General features: G+C 43.7%; 1 protein-coding gene across 5 annotated transcripts in view; it reads left to right on the top strand.

The window, feature by feature from the left end:
* Positions 1-16562, top strand: part of mtss1lb (MTSS I-BAR domain containing 2b) — a 56947-nt gene that overhangs the window by 34214 nt on the left and 6171 nt on the right. The window contains exons 4-15 of one of the 5 annotated variants that reach the window (XM_028955873.1): positions 5019-5103; positions 6570-6661; positions 6756-6830; positions 7964-7972; positions 9504-9661; positions 9794-9901; positions 10098-10195; positions 11241-11373; positions 11532-11606; positions 12602-12751; positions 13233-13391; positions 16304-16469. In XM_028955873.1, coding sequence (XP_028811706.1) covers positions 5019-5103; positions 6570-6661; positions 6756-6830; positions 7964-7972; positions 9504-9661; positions 9794-9901; positions 10098-10195; positions 11241-11373; positions 11532-11606; positions 12602-12751; positions 13233-13391; positions 16304-16469 — 1308 coding nt within the window. Of the gene's footprint in view, positions 1-5018; positions 5104-6569; positions 6662-6755; positions 6831-7963; positions 7973-9503; positions 9662-9793; positions 9902-10097; positions 10196-11153; positions 11374-11531; positions 11607-12601; positions 12752-13232; positions 13392-16303; positions 16470-16562 lie in introns of all 5 variants that reach the window. The other 4 variants (XM_028955871.1, XM_028955874.1, XM_028955872.1 and 1 more) reach the window with 4 other exon arrangements.

The following is a 16562-nucleotide window of genomic DNA, read 5'->3' as shown; positions in this document are numbered from 1 at the left end:
CGGGGACTCACCACGTGGTGCGCACACACACACACCTTCCACTCACACACTCCTCAATTCACCTAATATGCATGCCTGTGGATGGCGGGAGGAAACCGGAGAACATGTAGGAAACCCACGTCACATCATTACAGGGAGAGCATGCAAACTCCATACACATATTCAATCTCAGAACGTTAATCCCTTAATTTAGATATCCCACAGTTCCATTGTCTCTCTGATGCAGCTTTGAATATGGCCACATTGTCTTTCTCACTTTACCCTTTTCTAAAGGAATTCTGGAAATCCAGAGACTCCTGCCATGTCCCGCATGTCCTGTTGCTATCCAGTCAGGCAAAAGGCACATTTTATCCATTTAGATGATTGTATTAGGTTTGTTAAAACCACAGATGGAATGAGAGTCAGGTCCTTCTTGTATCTAGACCGACAAGGTGACCACTGTCACTTTCCGTCTCTTCCTCACTCAGTCTCACACACAGACACAGACACAGACAGACCTGGAAGTGTGTGCTGAGGATGGGGAGGACGGACGACCTGGGTGGTGCGGACAGGTATGTGTGATTTAAAGCTGGCGCGCTGCATCCTGCCCCCACTGCCTGGCAGGTGCAGGAAACGCAGCAATGGCAGGAAAGGAGGAGAGAGGGAAGAGAGTGAATGGAGGGATTTCCCTCGGGACGGCCCCCACCTTTCCTTCAGAAGATAGGAGGAAAGCAAGCAGGGCTAATCATCCCATCAGCACACCCACACAAGCACAGAAGGAGATAGAATAAACCTTTAATCTAAAATGGAGTCGTTTTGACTGGGATTGACAGACAGAATTCTAAATGAATCCACCAACTCCCTTATTTGACTCCCTCATTGCATGAAACTGGTGTGTGTGTGTGTGTGTGTGTGTGTATGTATGTTATGTATGCAATCATATAGTGAGTCATGTGATGCAGCAGTAAGTCCAGAAGGCTTTGGCTCTGTGAGAAGCCCTGCCCCTATCTGTCTCCTCCCCTTTACAATTTCATTTCAGTCCCTTCCTTTTTTGTGTGTAATAATTTTCTCATATAATATCCTTTTATATATATATATCCATTTAATTTTGGTAAACGTAGCAGCATTTATGTGGTAATCTCTGTAATCCAAAACGTTCTTGAGTTGGCTGTTATAATGTAAGGATTAGATTAATGCATTAGACTATTAGTTTATTTTGTCATGACATGGGATTATCAGTTGGCACCATCATGTTATTTATACTGGCATATAAGGGCACTTTTCTGGGCGGGTAGGCGTTGTCTAGCAGGGCTGTATTTATGTGCTTTCTACATATAGCAATCTAATGTCTTTAAAACAGGAGGTGAAAATGACCAGCTCTGATCTCTCACCAGATTTCTTTTGCACTGTGATTACTTTTATTGCATTTATGACAATCATATCCTGATTTCAGAGACCTGGGAAAGCATACATCTTGGATTTCCAAAAGGGTTTTAAAAAATGTAGATGTCTGCAGAACCAGCACAGATGCCGAATATGTTGAAGATCATAGCTGGTACAAGCCCCTTGCGCATGCACCAAATCTCCCACACTGTCTTGTACCTACATTATATTCAGGAATGTGCTTTGTTGCCAGGTGCTGTGTCTGTTTATGAGGTGGCAGGTTTGGTGGCTGGTTGCAATGGATTTTGTGTGGACAGACATGTCTCCTTTATGTCCTGTACATTATGTAGAACGGCCATATTGACCTCGTGCAACTGTCAAAAAATTGTATGGTGTGAGTCAGGCAGCTCATATCTTGGCCCCTTGATTGGGTGTAAGGAAAAAAAGAGAAAAAGAGGCGTGTACCAGACCAATAGGACTGGTGACCCCATTTCTTTATGTCAGTTCTCGTGTGACTTCTGCGTCGGTTCCCCCACTCTCTTCATCTCTCTCTTCCCACTGTCATTCCATTTCACAGTCATGGTGACGGAATGTCCTGAGAAAAATCAATATTCGTAGGTTGGGAGGGTGTAGCAGGTTATTGTGTTGAGGTAAACACAGCCTGCTGGTGTCAGAGGCATGCGTGGGTGGTAGCAGCCGAGTGGGTAAAAAACATCTAAGAACCAGAGGTTCAAACAACGCTTACGACCAGTGTCTCCTGGGGGACTGTCCCTGCACCTACTGATCGCAAGTGACTCTGGATAAGGGCTGTAAACGTTGTAAGCATGGCATCTTCCAGAAAAAAAAAGCGGAGGAGGATGATGGCGGTATTTCCCCGTGTCTGGGAAATGTATCCCTTCTGTGCAGACTGGAAGAACTGTCTCGGCACATTCTGCTTGTGCAGGCACTTTTCAAAAACATGACATGCCTGAGTCTTGGCCTGCAAACACACACCACAATGTAATGTGCTGCCCAGATGTGAAGTCAGTCATTTTGTTTAGTGGATGTTGTCCGGACGAAGGAAGTCAATAAGAGCAGCCAGGAAGGAAGTGAAATGGCTTTTTATGATACACAAACGGTGACACAAACACACACACACACAGCTCCGTCTGCGGGGTAATTAAAATGTGTGAGGAGCTCCCTCACGGCTCTGTCTCCCCGTTTTCCGATTCTCCTTTCACACACGTCTGTCGTTTTCCTCTGCTCGTTCCGTCACTCCATCGCTCCATTCACAGTTTCCGCTTGCGCTCCGAAGGGGTTTTTGTGAATGCTAAGCTGAAATGTTTAGATATGCGCAAGTGTATTTGCAAACTCATGTGTACACAGCATCAGAAGGACGAGTGTGCAGGTTTTGTGTGTGTGTGTGTGTGTAGTAGGAGGACTGCCTTTAGTGGAGTTAATGAATGGTTGCTGGGTAGAACTGGGGCTGTAGGCAGGAATGTGTTAATTATGAATGGAGCTTCTCTTATCTTGCAACATACATGGCATGTTGGCAACATCCATTGAGGCATACTGCGTGTGATTTTGGGCTATAAATTGTTGGTGTTGTCCTACAAGAGTTTGTGTGTGTATGATGTGTGGTGTGTATATATGGAGTGTGTCCCCAGTGTAATCATTTAATGTGCATCTAATGTTGAAGGATACTTCGACAACTTGTGAACACTATCCATGATGAGTCCATGATAGTGAGAAATATGATGTATAAAGGAAGGTGAGGGTGGATAGACAATGATACGTGAAGAACAGGAATTCTGATGGTTTTATGTAAATTGCTAAACATAAATAAAATTTGACTCCGTATGGTACTCCATATAAGTAGCTTGTGGAGTAAAACGGGTTTCCAGGTTGACCGCATAACACTCCAGGGATTGGTAGGTCTATTTAAATATAGATTTTTAAAATACTCATTAGGTTTACAGACAAATATAAAAGAAAATGCTACAGAGCTAATGCTGTGATTAAATTATGTTGCTGTTCACCATCTAGCATAACGTCACGGTTCCTACTGCCAATCTCAATTTAACTGGATAACCAACCCTATTAGTTGTCCTCAAATGGGTAGTTTCTGTAGTTGCATTTGTATAAATTACCCATAAACTACATCAGAATCACAATCGTGTTAATTGGCCAAGTATGCGAGCGAACACATTTGATTCCGAATTTGATTCCGGTCTATGGTGCAGTATAGAACAACAACACAATGCAATATCTTATATACAATATGTAATATCTTATATACAGAAAAATGCAAATATTACAGAAATAATACAAGTGTACATAAAGTGCAATTGCAATGCTGAACCTAAACATGAAGTTAATACATGGAATGTGTATGAAGGGGTAAAGAAAGGATTATCGATGCCTCCCATAATTGTAAATAGAGGTGGGGGGAAAAAATCAATCAGGGAAACCAAATATCAATATTTTTATATACAAATTTAAAAAACAAATCAAACCTTTTAGTATAATAACAGGTCCCTCTTAGCATATCACAGAATGTTTAAAATTGCAATAATATGGATCGTGAGTTAAGTACCGTGATAGTATCACATGTAAGGTCCTTGCCCATTCCCACCCCTAATATTTAAGGTGTGATTTGTCATCTGATTGGAGTAACACCAGACATTTTTGGATAATCTGGGGCGTTTTAGGTAATCCCCTGCTTACCTCCTCTGGCTCTGTACCACTTACCCTGGATCTCAAGGACACAGACGTGTGAGGGACACATATGTTTTAATAAACCTGTTCCTTACATTGAGATGGCAATGACGACCAGAGCGAAATAAGGCAAGTCTTTTCTAGAAAACTGATCTGATCCGGTTTGGGTTTAGTTTGGTTCCCCCCCGAGTCTGACTGGATTATAACAGGCTAAAAACTAAAACTATTGGACCTAAAGCTCGCCTGGGAGAAACATGGTCTCACACCTCTGAAGTCATGTGTTCTAGCGAACCCTTTCATTTCACGCTGCCCCTTATAATCCTGTCTGCTGAGTGAGTGAAACAATATACTGATCTTCTCTTTCTCGTTCTCTGGTTTGAACTAGTTCAACCTCTGCTGGGGTTGTAATTACGATTTTTATACATTTTCTAATCAGAACACACTTCACTTGGAATCCATTTTCATGTAGATTGCCCATCCCCTGCGGTTCAGAGTTTTTGAAGAGTATAAAAACAATGGCTTTCCAGCGCTGCGGCTGGCCACCTTCTTTGAAAGAGTGCAGATTGCTTTGTACAAATACAGAGGTCATTTTTTTCCAAATGTTCACTTGCTTCTAAAAATAGTCTAATGTTTATCACAGTTACAGGTTACAGGCATATACACTCACACACACACACACATGCAGACACAGGCAATGCTTCTCCCAAACACTCTGCATAGGAGCTGTATTTGGACTAGGTGCTGGACTGTGTACATTGACAGTAAATCACTGCTCTTCCCGAAGAGTAAATATTTCTTCGACCTCGGGGGGGTAAAATTGACGGCCCTTCTGGGGCACAGAAAAATGTGAGGTCTTTAAAAAGCCCACTGGATTGTTGTGCCCTCACATGCATCTGATGCTGTTCTGGATCCCACCCCCCCTCTCTAATGTGCCCCTGCTTTTCTGTTTATGCTTACAGGAGCCACCAGAGACATTGGATCTGCACTGACCCGAATGTGCATGAGGCATCGCAGCATTGAGGCCAAACTGCGGCAGTTTACAAAGTATGCGTAACCCCGACCGCCGGGTACCCACAATGCCACACATGCTCTTTACGTTAAAAGATATAGATCATTCCATTTACAAAACCTTGGCAAAATGTCCCTAGACAGAGTCATTTGACCCTTTTCTGGGCGCTTGTGTTGTCAGCAAATCCCTTCATGTCATTATCCAAACTGCTCGGCAGTGTCTGCGTGAGCCCCATTCCCATGTTTGGAGATGGTGTGGTGGGGTAGAAACAGCAGAGCTGCATTGCCGTGGGTGAGAGTCACTGAAACTTGAACGTGGCCACAGTTACTCAGCACAGTAGAATGCAGTTTCCCTTTAAACAAAAAAGAGGATCCAGGAGGAGGAGGGATAAACCAAAGAACAATCCAAGTTCTACAATCCTTTGTGTCTCTCTCTCTCTCTCTCTCTCACACACACACACAGCCACAGAAATACCTCAGCTCATCAACACAGGCAATTCAAAAAATGTGCAGGCAATTCAGCCCAGCTTACTAAATCAATCTGGCATGTTAAGTATATTTTTTTCCCAAAACGGGGAGTTGTAATATGTCTGCAGCAGATTTTATTTTCCTACTGATGATGGTCAGAGTACTGCTGACGTTAACGGGGTTTCCAGTCTGTGTGCAGTCACAGTGCATGTAATGTACTATGTACAGCAGTAATGAACAATATATTTCTTAAGGTGCTACTGACATGAAAAGCTCACCAGATGTCAGTAACAATCCACACATGCAACAGAATCAAACTACAGATGTCAGAAAAAGATGCTAAGTATAATAAAAGAAAGGAAGGTCTGAAAAGTGTAATAAGCTAGTTGCATAAGTGTGCAGATTTGTTTGCAAGCTAGTTTGTTGAAAACACACTATGAAATACTAACTGTTCCATATTAACATGCAATTTATTACGCTAAAACACCATGTGAGTTTTCAATATGTCCAGCATGTTAGTGTGAGGTAGACTCCACATTATCCAAATATATATATATATCCAAGAGAAAACTGCACACAGTTTCTGGGTAAATGTTGGAGAATGCAAGAATATCCCACAATTAAAAAAAATTAAAGCTAGAGTTGTGTCAGTTGGTAATTATGAATGATGCTGTGTGAAGCCCCTGCACTAAAACTGACCTGCGATCTTGGGAAATGGAATTAAAGGCAAATCGGCTGGCTGCATGAAGTTTTTGGATAAAGTTTTAGGATTGAGTTGAAGACTAAGTGGATATAGTTTAACAGTGGAAAGTGGGCTCCCCCCCCCCCCCCCCCCCCCCCCCCCCCCCCCCCCCCCCCCCCCCCCCCCCTCTTGCCAAAGAGTTTTAAACCCTTGGATGAACAATAGCATTGAAAATGTTGGAGAAAAAATCACAGTGAGCCTGAACTGAATGTATTTAAATAGTCTGATATACATATGATATAGTTCTGAAACTAACATGTAACTAAAATATAACATTTAACTGCTTCCTCAGTGCTCTGATGGAAAGTCTCATAACTCCTCTTCAAGACCGTATTGAGGACTGGAAGAAGACAGCCAACCAGCTGGATAAGGACCATGCCAAAGGTGGGACTGGCATATACCTTGACCTTTTGACCCTTACCTGTTATCTTTAAATGCTGTACATTCTGACTCTAAATGATCTCCCTAATTGCTGTAGAGTATAAGCGATCCCGCCACGAGATAAAGAAGAAGTCTTCAGACACCATGAAACTGCAGAAGAAGGCTCGGAAAGGTAAGCCCCTCCTCCTCCTGCCGGGAGCTGGCTGTGATAGGTGAGATTTTGCAACATGGATGCCGGTGTGCCAATCACTCGCCTTGCTTGTCATCATGTAATAATGGGTGCTGTCCTTGGTGTGGTTGCCACGACCGCGGTATATCCTGTGCCCGTGTGTTATATTACCCTCCCCAACTTGCTCCTGTTCCTCGGTGCACATCAGAATGAGAGTAAAGATTGCCAAGGTCAGATGCTCAAGGTGAAATGATTTGCTCGAGTTGAAGATAACAAGTCTCGTACGGCGTGTTTCATGCATCTGCTGCTCTTTGACATCTGTGATCGACAGCGTGCGAGGTTCCCGTGGCAGTACGCCCATGTTCCAGTGACAGTGAGAGGGAAGAGGGCATGTCTGTCGTGAGGAAGAATTTCACTGGTCCCTGTCTTATGAAGGTCCCTGACTGCGTCCTTGTCGAGCAACAGCTCCCTCTGGTGGCAACGCCGGGGATAGCCAGCCTCTTCTTCATTTGACAGTCAGACGCATGTGCCAGTTTGCCAGCCAATAATCTGTCCTTGTGAATGAAGGACGATAATCTGGTGTGTTACTATGAGGAAGAGGCCAGATGATAGCAGTGCAGAAGGATTCAGATTCAAATAGCATTTTTTAAAATGTATGTAGAAAATGACATTGGTCATTTGACATAGGGTGGTAGTAGCATAGTGAGTAACACACTCGCCTATGAACCAGAAGACCCAGGTTCAAATCCCACTTATTACCATTGTGTACCTGAGCAAGACACTTAACCCTGAGTGTCTCCAGGTGGGACTGTCCCCTACTAATTGTAACTCGCTCTGGATAAGGGCGTCTGATAAATGCTGTAAATTAAATGAAAATGAAAATGGTTACAGGTTACATTGTTGGTCATTGTTTGCTTCTGGGTTTGGTTGCTGCAGTGTTTCTTTTCTAACTGTCTTGAAGCTCTTTGGCTGTGGACTGAGCAATGATGCTCCCTTATACTAACCCTAACGCCGATCTCTCTTTCTCTGTCTCTCTGTCTTTCTCTCTCACCCCTATCTCGTTCCTTTTTGTGTACCCTGCCCCTGCATCTACCTCTCTATATTCACCCTCGACCTCCCTATCTTATTCTCTGTAGAACTGCAGGGTAAGTATGATGATGTTCTCCACCCCCCACAGCTCTGCTTCTGCTCCACCTCTCACTTCATCTTGCATGAACTGTGATCATGGGCTCACAGAAGCTGCTATGAAAGTGACCTCATATGCTATCTGTGCTACTAATTCTTAGCTATATTGGAACTTCATTTGCATATAGAAGTTTATTTATTATGCGCTAAAATATTTCAAAAGAAACAGAAATTGAATAATCTTTCAAATTGCATATAATATAATTTTATTTTGTGCAGATTGTATAAAACAGCTGCTTTTGAGGTATTTACATTTATGTACATGTAGATTAAGGGTTGGTTTCCTGTCCATGGATTAAATATAGTCCTAGACTAAAAGAGAACTTCAATGATATTCTTCATTCAAAAATGTTTTACTTTCATGGTGCTACAGCAGGAGTGTCACACAAAGTAGGTCAGAACTGCTTAGTATTTATCTGTATCTTGAAAAGATTACCCACCAAGGCCTTGTATTGGCTTGTACTTGTTTCTGAAACCCAGAAGGCAAACTTTGTAAAAAAGTGTAAAATCGATTTTAAATTTTAGTTTAAACTAGTCCTCAGTTAACCTGTTTCCTCATTCTGGAGTATTTACCTCCTCCAATTACAATTTTACACACCCAGATGTAGTGCCAAGTGCCAACTTTTACATTCTTCCTGCGTTTTCTTGTTTCCTTCTCTCACATTACCACTTGTTCACAGGTTTATCATCATATGTCTGTTATAGACAGCTTGGAACCTTGGATACAAACCAAACCAAATATATATATATACACACACACACACACACACACACACACACACACACACACACACACACACACACACACACACACACACACACACACTCTGATTGGTGAACTAGTGCATGTGACATAAGTGAACATTCTCCACATGCATAAATATCCCCCATAATTCCATATAGTATCATATGACTGCTCACTCTCATGTAACCCATCTCTGACTTGCTTTCTGCTCGACTTGCTCATGGTATCCCAGCATGCTCTAGTGGTCGTGGAGGCTTCTTAATTTGAGCAGTCTGCCTTGGGTCATGGGTACTAACATTGGGTACTAACAATGTTGTTTGCATGATTTAACGTAGCCCTCCCCTTCAGGGCCTCTCGCTCTACGTACAAATTTTTATTTTATATTATTTCTTTTTTTAGTGGTCATTTGCATTTGTCTCTTACTGGTCATGTAGATACTAGTCTGATTGACTCGTTTATGTTTATGTGTCTGTCCTGTTGAGGGGAATGAAAGAGGAGATGGGAGGGATTGGTTCACTGGTCTAATTAATTCTTTCTCTTTATTTTTGTCTCTCTCTCCATTTGTCCTTTTGTTCCTCTGCATGGTTTGACTATGCAATCCATATTTTTACCCCTGTGCCTCCCCTCTTTTACACAAAATGCTGCCCCCAATGTACACACACACATCCTCTCTATCATTCACTTCACCCACTTTTCATCAATTCCCCTCTCCTGCCCTCTCCTATCTTTTCCTCCATTGCTCTCAGGCCGAGGGGACCTGCAGCCACAGCTGGACAGCGCCATGCAGGATGTAAATGACATGTACCTGCTGATGGAGGAGACTGAGAAGCAGGCAGTGCGGCGTGCCCTGGTGGAGGAGAGGGGGCGCTTCTGCACCTTCATCAGCTTTCTGCAGCCAGTGGTGGTGAGTGGGACCCAGAAATTGATAAAAAAGTGTCAATAGCAAAACACATTTACAGAAGAGCAGGAGGAAGACAGTTCCTTCAGCACTCAGAAGTGACATTGAATAAAATATTTCTTTCCTGTTATTCAACAGAATGGAGAAATTGCTATGTTGGCAGAGATCACTCATCTTCAGGCCATTATTGACGACCTCACTGTGCTGACCACTGACCCCCACAAACTGCCTCCTGCTAGTGAACAGGTATGTCATACACATTACATAAGTATAAAACCATATCTAGCACCACCCAGTGGCATCCAAAAGCAATTATTTAACAGTGTATGAAACATACCTTGATGGCTCAAAAATCGAATGCACTTTTATGAGGTTGCTTAATAGTTATTGTTGGTATCATTTTGCAAAGATGTGAGTTTCTGTCGTTCTCGCACAATTGCAGGTTATTAAAGATCTGAAAGGCTCAGACTACAGCTGGTCATACCAGACCCCTCCCTCTTCTCCAAGCAGCTCCGGCTCCAGGAAAAGCAGCATGTGCAGGTATGAGGGATCCGCTCTGTCTGTGTTTCTGTATGTGTGAGAAGATTTAGTGCCACTGAACAGTTTATCTCTTGTGCAAATCATAACGTATGGCGTACGTTGAATCCGTTGCCACCTGTTTCACTGTCGGTTTCTTTTTTCCGAAATGCGGTGTGGACTGTATTGCAGTTTTTATGAGTGTGTGTGTGTGTGTGTGTGTGTGTTTGTTTGTGTGGGACAGAGAGAGAGGGAGAGAGAGAAATGCACAGACATATTTAAACATGGTGCACTCACATGCTGCGAGTCTGCATGTCTCTGTCCACCCCGTCTGCCATGTCTGTTCACGGATCTGTGCTTACATGCAGATCGGTGCTGTTACGCTCTGCGTGCCATAATCATCCAAGCTGCAGCTAGGAACAGTACTTCTTGTGAATTCAAATCCTTTATTTTAATATATTTGCGGAAAAACCCTACCCCAAAAATGAACACCTTCAGAGTGGCATGTTGCTGCCATGTACTATTTAAACTGGGTGAGCATATGATTGTACAGTCCTATGCCCACCCCCCTCCATTTTGCACTCTGTGTGATCCTGGTTGAGTGTCAGATGATTTTCACACTTTTAAAACTTGTGTCTTTCGTGTGGTTCCCCCCCCCCCCCCCACCCAACCCCTCAAACCAAATTGCACAACTGCTCCGCCCCCCTTGCCACATTTCCCAATCTTTTTTCATTCTTCTTATTCCTGACTTTTCTGGGATCCCTGTTTATCTTCCAACTAAATCTTTCTCCTTTAACTTTTTCTGAAAACCAACCTCTGCTTTAACTATTGGTGTTTCACCATTCCATTCATTGTCAACCCTTACTGTGCTTTTTCACCCTTATCCCATATCTCCCATTCAAATGATTTACATCCATGTCTTCATCCGACTGCTGACCCTCCCCCTGGCCCCTGATCTCCCCACCCCATTCATGCCCTGCAGCAGTGTGAACAGCGCCCACAGTAGCGCCTCTCGCTCATCCGGAGGCTCTCAGACTCACTCACCCAGTTCGTCCTGTCGCTACCGCAGCCTTGCGCAGCCGCCACCGGCGGCAGCCCACCGCCTCAGCAGCGTCTCCTCCCACGATTCGGGCTTCATCTCACAGGACGCCAACATCTACTCCAAACCCCCCTCTCCCATGCCTTCTGACATCACCAGCCAGGTAGGAGATGGTGTGAGCGTGGGCTGGGACAATGTTAGTCATGATCTGAAGTGAAAAATGAGCCCAGCTCCTTCTTACATAATGTATTCTGTGTTCTAGAGAGACTTGTTCCTTTTCATTATTTTATTACTTCCCTCGCAAATCCCTTCCTGCTGTAGAAGTCGTCCAGTTCCGCATCTTCTGAGGCGTCCGAAACCTGTCAGTCGGTCAGTGAGTGCAACTCACCTACAACGGTACGTTCAGACCGGCACACATTCATGCAGACATAAACATTTGTTTATTGTTCCCTGTGTCCAGATAGGGTTTAAGTATGAGGGGTGTCATCTGTAGGGATTTTGGCCTTTACAAAAATAAATTGTTGTTTTTTCCTGGGAAATTAATCAGAATCTTGTGAAATATTTGATATTCTAAACCACTGACTGGCACAAAGTTGTCTAATGTGTACTTTGTATAAAGAAAAATGAACTAATCACTAGGACAGAAGCACCCATGAGACCCCTTCCATCTTAAAAGTGCACTTTGCCAAGGCCCAGCTCTCTCATAGACTCCATTATTCTCGAGTCCCTGCAGCACATAGTCATTACCATAACATTATTTTGCATCATTACCATAACATTTTTTTTTTTTTTGGTCGGCACCTTCCTCAGTGGTAGGAGTGGAGTGTGCGGTAAGATGTGGAGTGTCAGGCTCCACTACCCGAGTCCATTAGATGTTGCTCTCCTGGTACTCCATTAAGTGAGCCCTCCCATGGCTGGCGCCAAATTTAGAAATTTTTAGAAAGAAAAGAAAGCTTTAATGTAAAGCTAAATTCTCTTAATTCCCAATTCTTATACAGATATGTACATTAAACTGTAAAGTTAAATGTTATATAGCAATAAAACTTTGCATTTAATTTGTGGAATTCTGGAATATTATTGTTAATTGCAAAGCATTTTCACTTGCTACTTTTTCTTGCTGCTGTGCATACAGGCATTGGTTTGCTATTATAGGTCTAGAATAATACAGTGATTTAAACATGAGCATCCGATCCCCCTGACTCACACCTGCCGTCCAAGAAGTATGAATCACCTGAGCCGAATGTCTCACATCCGCTGACACATTTACCCCCTGACTGCTGAATTCCTGCTACTCACTGTGTGATCTGCCACCCTGTGGATGCTCACGCCACACCCTGTTTGGGGGAGGGGCTTCTTGCCCTTTCTGACCATCTTGTCTCTCCGTTCTGCAGTTTGGCTCGTCCTTCGCTACCTTCCGCCCTGCTCCCTCTCACACTGGCACCATCAGGCCTTTCTCTGTCATACTTCCTGCGTCCCCACCCTATAACCGCTCCCCCGGATCCAACACTTCCTCTCCCACATCAAAGGTTCCTTGCTGGAAGGTTTGTTGTCATCATGCACTTTTTCTTTGCAGTTTTTTGCTTCTTTGTGTTGAGTGTGTGTGTGTATGTGTGATTTGCATCCTCTTGAATTAATGCTTATTTGCAAAGCCCTGTTTTTAATTTGATCACTTGCTTGACTCATTCATGCCTTCATTGCTTTGCCCCTTAACTCTTTCTGTTGCCAACCTGGTTTCAAATCTCTTGCTGAGAGATTTGCTAAACTGAGCAGGCAGTTCCTGGCACCCATTAGCCATTTTTGACTAGCTCAAACATAACAGTGTCAAAAATGGCCTCTTCACAAATTGACCACCAATAAAAGCATTTGAAACTCCCCCATCCTCCCCCTTCAATCAGCCCTGACACTGTTACCGGGGAAAGGACTCCCAAACTGCTGGATTGTGGACGAGTTCTCTCTCACTCCAGAGGGAGAAGGTTAGGCGTTGCTTGCCTTGCCATTCAATAATCCTGCCCCCTTCTCCAGGATTGGTCCAAGCAAGGTTCCTATGAGCAACCAATGGTCAATACGCTCCAGCGGAGGAAGGAGCCCCAGGATGCTGCAGCCGTCTCTCAGGGGTACGCTGGGATGCATCCAGAAGAGGTGCAGAGGCCCAGGATGACCCCAGCGAACATCGCAGCCAAGGTAATGTATCAGCACTCAGTACTGGTGCATAAGTATGAATCCAGCTTCTTTCTGTCACTATTGCTGTGTATGTAAGCCTTGACTGTGGGGTTTTCCGGTACTGTATAATCAAAAGGGTTTAAAAGTAGGAAAAGTAGGAACTGCCGTATCACACAGTAGTAAAATGAGATCCTCTTTTTTTTCTTGACAAGCTAACCCCCCCCAAAATATCAAATTCATAACCATACAATCTGGCACCAGTCTTGAGACAAGAGCTCCTGTGGAGCACACATTTCAGTTTGATGTTTATAAATAAACGATTATTAAAATGGCTTATGTACATGAATGCAATCAGATACAAACTCCTTATCCTAAAATCAGTTTGAAATGAATGAATTAATACTACTACTACTACTAATACTAATAATTTTGCAGCTCAGCCATCTCCATTTTCTGTCTATCCTTTTTCTTTTTCACACCACCCACATGCATTTCCTGTCTCACCACATCTATAAACCTCCTACTGGCTCTTCCTGTTTTCCTCTTGCTTGGCAGTTTCATCCTCATTATCCTTCTTCCAGCATACTCAGCGTTTCTTCTCTCCATGTATCCAAACCAACACAATCCTGTATCCAGAATGTCCGACCGGGTTGTCCAATGGTCTCACTTTCTGTACTTCTCCACCCTCAGCCTACTCACTTTAACCTGACCACCCCACTGTACTTTCTCCCCCAGAGCATATCTTCACCTCTGCAGGGTCTCTTCTACCAGCACCCTACTCTCGCTACAGAACACATTGTAATTTACAATGTGGTGACTCCAGTCTTATCTCAACTGTCACCCTGTCCATCACCATAGCAGTAAAGAAAGGCCTCAGAGCTGATCCTTGGTGTAGACTCACCTCCACATCTGTACACATCTGTCACTCCACCAGCAGACCTCACCTCTGACATATAGCTAAGTCCACAAAGTCACAGTACAGCTTCTTCTGATCTTCTCTAGGCTTCTTCATCAACATTGCACTGTAGTACTCTTTCCTGGCATGAAAACATACTGCTGCTCCACCATACTGCTGATCATCACCTTTTTTTAAACTAATGACTATTGGTTATAAATATACAAATACATGTAGGGATATCTCTGTACATTCTATAATGCTTATTTGTATTAGTCTTTGTTTGAATATGGTCTTTGTGGGAATTGCCTGTGTTCGTCTCAGTGATTCCGTGTTTGACCACTGTCCCTGCTGGGTATCAGCATGGTGAGGAGACATTTTAAGTATATATTTGATTATGAAAATCTAACATTAACAACATTTAAAATGTAAATTACCCTCAGTTTCATGAAAAAAGTCTCAATTACTATTTCTACACTGCTCAAAAAAATAAAGGGAACACAAAAAGAAGACATCCTAGATCTGAATGAATGAAATATTTTTATTAAATACTTTGTTCTTTGGATGGAAACCAAAATTATCAACCCATGGAGTTCTGGATTTGGAGACACACTCAAAATTAAAGTGGAAAAACACAACAGGCTGATCCAGCTTTGATATAATGTCCTTAAAACAAGTCAAAATGAGGCTCAGTAGTGTGTGTTGCCTCCATGTGGCTGTATGGCCTCCCTGAGGTCTCTCCTCCCAGACCTGGACTAAAGCATCCGCCAACTCCTGGACAGTCTGTGGTGCAATGTGGCATTGCTGGTTGGAGCAAGACATGATGTCCCAGATGTGCTCAGTTGGATTCAGGTCTGGGGAATTGGCGGGCCAGTCCATAGCATCAATGTTTCGTCTTGCAACACGTACTGCACAGTATTGGGCTATGATCACAACCCCCCACCTGTGGACGTTGGGTCCTCATTCCACCCTCATGTAGTCTGTTTCTGACCATTTGAGCAGACATATTTGTGGCCTGCTGGAGGTAATTTTGCAGGGCTCTGGCAGTGCTCCTCCTGTTTCTTGGTGTAGGTAGTGGTCCTGCTGCTGCTCTGGACACTCCTCAACATCTCCTGATGTACTGGTCTGTCTCCTGGTAGTGCCCCCATACTCTGGACACTACTTTGATGGACACAGCTCGCATTGATGTGCCATCCAGGAGTGACAGCTGCACTACCTGAGCCACTTGTGTGGGTTGTAGACCCCGTCTCATGCTACCACCAGAGTGAAATCACCACCAGCATTCAAAAGTGACCAAAACATCAGCCATCAGCCAGGGGACAGTGGTGGCCTAGCTCGAATCCCCGATCCTCCAAGGTGCCACTGAGGTGCCACTGAGCAAAGCACTGTCCCCACACACTGCTCCCCGGGCACCTGTCATGGCTGCCCACTGCTCCCTCAGGGTGATGGGTTAAATGCAGAGGACAAAACCGTGTGCTGTGCTACTGTGTATCACAAGTGACAATCACTTCACTTTCAGAAAGCTTAGGAAGTGAGAAGTGGTCTGTGGTCACCGCCTGCACAACCATTGGGGACGTCTTTCTAATTGCCTATAATTTTCACCTGTTGTCTATTCCATTTGTACAACAGCATGTGAAATAGATTGTCAATCAGTGTTGCTTCAAAAGTGTACAGTTTGATTTGGAGTTACATTGTGTTGTTTAAGTGTTCCCTTTAAATTATTGAGCACTGTATAAAGGCATAATGAAAGTTGAAAAGGCAATTTGGTATTCGGTCTCATATAAGCAAGATACCACTAGATGAAGTAGCTGAGTTGTCAGATGAGCAAGGTGTACAACTTAGTATTAGAACATGCCCATATAAAGTGTCTAAATTTAATAAATCTGTCTCTAAAACGTAAAATCTAGTGAAAATCTGAGCCCTAATGCATTCTACATGTATTTTTTCAACCCTAGGTTGTCAGAAAAATAACTGTGTTTGTACATGTTTGCACCTGTGTACTGTGTATATTTGACATGTCCTAAACTGTGTGCTGAAGCATGGTGAGGAGGTGTCTCCGGCTGCCAGTGATCTGGCCATGGTGCTGACACGTGGGCTCAGTATGGAGGGACAGAAAAGCAGCCGTGACTCCCTGCAGTACTCCAGCGGCTACAGCACCCAGACAACCACCCCCTCCTGCTCGGAGGACACCATCCCCTCCCAGGGTATCCCACACTCTCCATCACACGCATACAACAGTACACAAATGTTTCGTTTTATCCGTAAAGTCCAGCATTATATCTTTTTCCATGTTAGAA

The sequence above is a fragment of the Denticeps clupeoides genome, chromosome 16 (genome assembly GCF_900700375.1).
Source record: "Denticeps clupeoides chromosome 16, fDenClu1.1, whole genome shotgun sequence".
Lineage (NCBI taxonomy): Eukaryota > Metazoa > Chordata > Actinopteri > Clupeiformes > Denticipitidae > Denticeps > Denticeps clupeoides.
The sequence above is the reverse complement of the archived record's forward strand: the minus strand, read 5'-3'. Positions and strand labels throughout refer to the sequence as shown.